This window comes from Malus domestica, chromosome 11 (genome assembly GCF_042453785.1).
Source record: "Malus domestica chromosome 11, GDT2T_hap1".
In the NCBI taxonomy this organism is placed as follows: domain Eukaryota; kingdom Viridiplantae; phylum Streptophyta; class Magnoliopsida; order Rosales; family Rosaceae; genus Malus; species Malus domestica.
The window spans coordinates 17,355,481-17,361,593 of record NC_091671.1 but is presented as its reverse complement, the minus strand read 5'-3'; the positions used below and the strand labels follow the sequence as shown (position 1 = coordinate 17,361,593).

At 34.3% G+C, this 6,113-nt stretch overlaps 1 protein-coding gene across 1 annotated transcript; it reads right to left on the bottom strand.

The window, feature by feature from the left end:
• Positions 1-938: 938 nt before the first annotated feature.
• Positions 939-2,689, bottom strand: LOC103453370 (uncharacterized). Its single transcript, XM_008392914.4, has 2 exons — positions 2,379-2,689; positions 939-1,590 (listed from the first exon to the last, which is right to left on the bottom strand). Exons 1-2 carry the CDS (start codon positions 2,506-2,508, stop codon positions 1,190-1,192), a joined length of 531 nt encoding a protein of 176 aa, XP_008391136.1. The 5' UTR covers positions 2,509-2,689; the 3' UTR covers positions 939-1,189.
• Positions 2,690-6,113: the final 3,424 nt, after the last annotated feature.

Below are 6,113 nucleotides of genomic sequence, written 5' to 3'. Positions count from 1 at the left end.
TTACATCAAGACTCATCTTTAAGCCCTTACCTTTTTGTATTGGTAATGGATGAGTTAACAAGACATATTCAAGATGATATTTCTTGGTGTATGTTTTCCGCAGACGATATAGTATTGATAGATGAAACTCAGGAATGAGTAAATGCGAAGCTTAACCTTTGGACAAAAGTGTTGCAAGCTAAGGGTGTTTGCCTAAGTCGGTCAAAGACAAAGTATATGAAATGCAAGTTCAGCGCAAACGGAGGCTCAAATGAGTTAGGGGTGAGGATTGGAGATCATGAAGTACCAAAGAGCGACTGCTTTTGCTACCTAAGATCTATCTTGCAAAAGAACGGAGAGTTGAATAGAGACTTCAACCATAGAATACAAGCTGGATGGATGAAGTGGAAGAGTTCATCTGGTGTGTTTTGTGACCGTTATATGCCACTGAAACTCAAGGAAAATTTTTATAGGATGACAATAAGGCCGACAATGCTTTATGGCACGAAATGTTGGACGGTGAAGCAACAACACGTACATAAAGTGGGTGTAGCGGAGATGAGAATGCTTCGTTGGATATGTGGGCACACGAGAAAGGATAAGATTAGGAATTAGGATATCCGAGGTAAAGTAGGAGTAGCTGAAATTGAAGGAAAGATGAGAGAAAATCGGTTACAGTGGTTTGAACATGCGAAACGAAGGCTTATTGACTGTCTGGTTAGAAGATGCGATTACGGGACAGAGGTTTATGGCCGAAGGGGTAGAAGAAGACCTAGAAGGACTTTGGAAGAGACTCTAAGAAAAGACTTAGAGTACTTGGATCTAACGGAAGACGTGGCACAGAACCGAGCGAAATGGTGTTCTAGGATTCATATAGCCGATCCCACTTAGTGGGAAAATGCTTTGTTGTTGTTGTTGTAATGTATACATTTAAACTTATAGTGAAGAAAATAACAATCTGCTTGAAAATACTGAGAATGCAGTAATATTACTTGTTTAATATTGGTAAATCAACCTTGTTCTGATTGCTTAATACATTGTACCTCCTAGGTTTACATCCCAGAAAGGAAAAAAGAACAAATAAATAAAAACACACACTAAAACACTCGCCACATGCTATAGTGGAGACAAGAAAGAAAATAAATAAAATTAAACCATAATATAGAATTCTGCAGCTTAATTATAACGTGCTTCTTCGCACTCAAAATACTTAAGGTATCCCAATGATGGGGATGAAAGGAACATAATAGCTTGAGGGTGCCAACCCCCACCCTGGTGGTAGAGGCACATCAATAGTCTTGGATGAACCAAACTTGTTTATGGCTTTACAGGCTGCATCTTTGATGTTCAAAGGGCATGATGTAGAGAAACCAAGAGGAGTTGAAGTGGTGTAAGTGTTGGAGTCTTGGGTCTTGACAATCTCAGATGCCAAGAATTTCCTGGAGGAATAGAGCTGATCTGGTCCTCCAAGAATCCTGGCGAGGCAGTTCATAGCTTCTGGAGTTTTAGGGTTGTTGTTTGATGGGAGCTTTGCTTCAAAAGAGCCATCCTTTTCTGTTATTGCCATTGCCAACTTCTTCACTTTGTCACACTTCACCAAAACCTTGATTTCTGAAACATATAACACACGAAGTAAAATAAGAATTTGTCAAATTTTAAAACTGGGTAATTTGAAAAATTGGAAGAAATTACCCATTTTTATAAACCCTAAAGACTTTCAACCCCCCATTCTTTTAAGATCTAGAAATAAAACTACTCAGCCAATTAATACTACAGGCTAGTAGGTAGTCATTTCCATTTGTTAAGCGAAAAATCTTAAGTTTGACTTCCGTTAATAACGAATTTGGTACAAATTTATTAGGCTGGCCTATTTTGGCTTAACCCAAATCATACTCCCAAGCGTAAATATATTCTTATATAAATAAAATAATATAAAACCACTTCTAAGTGTAAATTTATTTATTTTTAGATCTGGCCATAATTATATCCTTTAGTACATAAATTTGGTTTGACTCTTATAAATGATGAGTTTGACTTTTAATTTATTATGGCTGACCTATTATTGTGTGACCTAATCCAAATTACGTACACTTAGTGTAAAATATGTGACTGTACACAAAAATAAAATAAATAATTAAATAAGGTCCCCTCGAGCACCACTCACTCCTTCTGAAGAAGTATTCGAGCTCTCTCAAGCAATGATTGGACTCCATTAAGTAGTGTTACTCAAACCCCCAGAGTGGTTAAAATTCTATAAGTCTAGAAAAATGTACTAAGAATTCCACATTCGGAACAATTAATAGGGTTTCTTAACTTCAAGTTTAAGTTAGGGCAAAAATGAAAAAAATAAATAAAAAAACAAAAAAACAAATATAGAGAATAACATTAACAAATCGGACCTGAGAAATCATAGTTTTGATGGCAATCAAGGCAAGTGACCTTGCCCTTCAGAACTTGGCATGTGGAGGTCTCGACATTTGCAAGAACCAAAGCAAAGAGAAGTGCTGGGAGAATCCAGGAAAGCGCCATTGAAGTAAACTAATCACTCACTCACTTACAGAAACACTGGCAAACTGAATTAATTTAAAGAAAAGGTAAGCGTATAGAAGCTTATAGATAGATGAGGAGGGGCCATATTAAATAAATGGCCCCAGTGAATGAGTTTAGTAGTTGGCTCTGTCGTGAAGGGCTTTTAATTTTGCTTGTCCAAAATTTATTGGCATGCCAATTTCTTTTGCATCAGAGTCTTCTGATAAACAGGTGTATTGATTATGACGGTAGAGGCTAGGAATGATATTTTGGAAGGTTAAGTAATGTTGGTATTCAATCCTGACAGAAATTTTGGTGGAGGATGTTGAATATCCCGCTTCGTTTGCCAGAAATTTACAACTTCTAGTTACATGGTTTTATTCTTAATTACACCGAATTTTTAAAGGATAAAAAAATCTTACTTTTCCTGAATGAGTAGGTAGTTAAATTGAAGGCAATATCAATGTTGAACCATTGGCCTGTCTCTATAACTTTAACACAGACATCTTGGCACATGTACACATTATTTAATATATATAAATATACAAGCCCGTTATGCAAAGAGATTCTCATTTTTTTGAAAAACATGAGGATTAGGTGTGAGGCCCACTCCACATCGAATTTCAACGATCCAAATGTCTATTTTGTAAGTCTCGATTCATAGATTGTCCTTGAAAAAAATTCAATTTAATCCGACATCATTTGCCTATTTAATTATCAAGATCAAATTTCATTGTTTCTTATATAACAAAGTATTCGTTCATTTCTTTAAACCTAATTAGATGTCTTAAATATTTCCAATTCGGCTAATATTTTGCAAAGATGATCTATGAGGTACAACTTGAAAAATAGACGGTTCGGATTATTAAAGTTCGATGTGGTGTGGATCCCACAACTAATCCCAATTTTTATAAAAAATGAAAATCTCTTCCCTTAAAGGCTTTATATATATATATATATATATATATATATATATATATATATATATATTACAAACAATATTTACCATTCTAAGTTAAGAGGAACGGGGTAAAGGTTTGAATAGACCTAATTCACTGGAACAATTCATCACCAGCATTTTGGTACGAAATACCATGGTACATGTAGATTTTGTCCTGCTTCAATTTCTAACCAAATTTTGCGTCTTCCCTTCAAATATCACCAATATAAGCTCATTTGAGCATAATCTCATTTCATTTGGGGTCAATTATATATAACTTTATTAAAACAATTACAAAGAAACGAAATATAGCCAGATACAGACCCCAAAAGTGGTAGGAATTTTCAGAGCACTCTACTTTTTTCGTCTTCTTCTAAATTCTAGTTAAATTAGAATGATGTTATTTTAGTTTAAGTTTTATTTTTGTGTTTGATAATAATATTTTTGTCCTTTTTTTTCTCAACCGAAAAAATTAAAAGTGAAAAAAATAAAATAAAATTATCAAATGGACTCTTAATTGTAAGTCAAGCACAAAATAATAGATGGAGAGGAAGATGCAGAGTCTATTTGAACTTGATTTTTTTTCTCATTCAAGAATTAGAGTAATTTCTAAGCATATAATCTTTGTTGCTCACTTATATTAAACCACAAAATTAAACATGGTGAATTATCAATATTATTTTTGTTATTATTATTATTAGCTCATATTAAACATCAAAACATGGTGATTACCAATATTATTCTTGTTAGGATTTTTATCATAAATGGTTCCTGAAATTGACCCTTACCATCAAGATGGTCCATGAAATTGAAAATCAATTAGTGTAGTCCCCAAAAATAGGTGTCACAAATCAATATGATTCTTTCGTCACAATTCTGTTAAAAATTTGTTATGTGCCGATGTGGCAAATAAATGGGCCCCACAAGGTTTACGAGTTTTTATACAAATAGTTCCTGAAATTGATCCACACCATCAAGATTGTCCCTAAAATTGACTCATACCATCAAGATGGTCCCTAAAATTGAAAATCGATGAATGTAATCCTTGAAAATAGGTGTTGCAAATCAATATGATCCTTCTACCGCAATTCTGTAAAATTTTTTGTTATGTGCTGATGTGGGTTTAATAATTAATTTAAAAAGTTGTCCAAATATCTTTTTGCGCAGTGGAATTCTTTTTTTATAGTAGAGCCTACTTCGAAGAGAGATCTCTTCTATAAATTCTCAAAGGCACAGGCTTAACTAAGGCCTAAGAGGGGGTTTGAAATAGTTTTCAACCAATAATAGATGTACCTCAGTTATAACCTCATTATCTCAAGATAGACCTCGTCGTTCTTTGAGTCACCAGACCACCAAGGAAGCGCTGAACAATCTCTCCAAGATTACGTTTGTGAGGATGTTGATCGCCTAATGTTAACGGTGATCTCCCATAAGTCGTTGCCAATCAGCCAAGTTGTCACCAAAAGTGATCTCGATCCAAGTTCAATTTGGTGAAGGGTGTCAAATTGTGTAGGAATGGGTATATTGAGATTTTTTTTTAAGAAGATAGTGAAGGAGGTAGAGGAATGTGGACTAGGATCGAAGGTGATAGCAAGACTGAGTTTTTGGGTTGACATTTGTTTATTAACTATTAAATTATTAAACCTATTTGTAATTTTTTTATTTAATTAGACTTGTGTGACCCATTTATGTGTTACATCAGCATATAACATAATATTTGACAGAATTGTAACAGAAAGACTACATTGATTTGGGACACTTGTGGGACTACATTGATCAATTTTCAATTTCAAAGACTATTTTGATGTTGCAGGTCAATTTCAAGGACCATTTTGATGTCGCGGGTCATTTCAAGGACCATTTGTGAGAAAAAGGACTTATGAGACCCATTGATCTTCCACATCAGCACTTAATAGAATTTTTAACAGAATTATGACGGAATGACCACATTGATTTGCAACACCTATTTTCAGGGACTACATTAATTGATTTTCAATTTAAGAGACCATCTTGATGGTGAGGGTCAATTTCAGGGATCATTTGTGATAAAATCCCTTCTTGTTATTATTATTATTATCCACTTGAGTTTACTGATGGAGTAGCTAGAATTTGTTCGTGTGAGTCAACAATTTTATTTATTTATTGTAATATTCTAATTCTTGTTGCAATTCTAATTAGGTTAGGAATGTGATTGTGTAAATCCTAAGAAATTTATGTTTCCTACTATTATAAATAGGGGCATAATGGGGTGAGATAATATACCTCAGAATTCACCAAATTCTCTCTCTTGCTTGTCGCGCCCCTCTCTCTCCCACTCTATAAATCCTCATGATGCATGAACCCCCATTCTATTATTTCATAATTTTACTATTGTAAACATGAAAATTATGTGATGAATGGAAAGAGAACATGTGTACAAAGTAGATTTATATTGATTTTCCAATCTCTGTTTACAATTTTCCTCTGATTCAATCTTCAAATTTGAGGTAGATGCGTAGGTTGTTGATCCAAGGGTCGCAATGACTTGATCTTGGACGAATGATTGAACGATTGCTTCAAGTTTTGAGCTTTAAACAATGTGTGGTTAGTTTTCACCTCTAAGTTTGTGTATGACCTACGGCAAAGGTGAAGTTGATGTGAGATTTTGTTGATTCAAGGGTCTTGG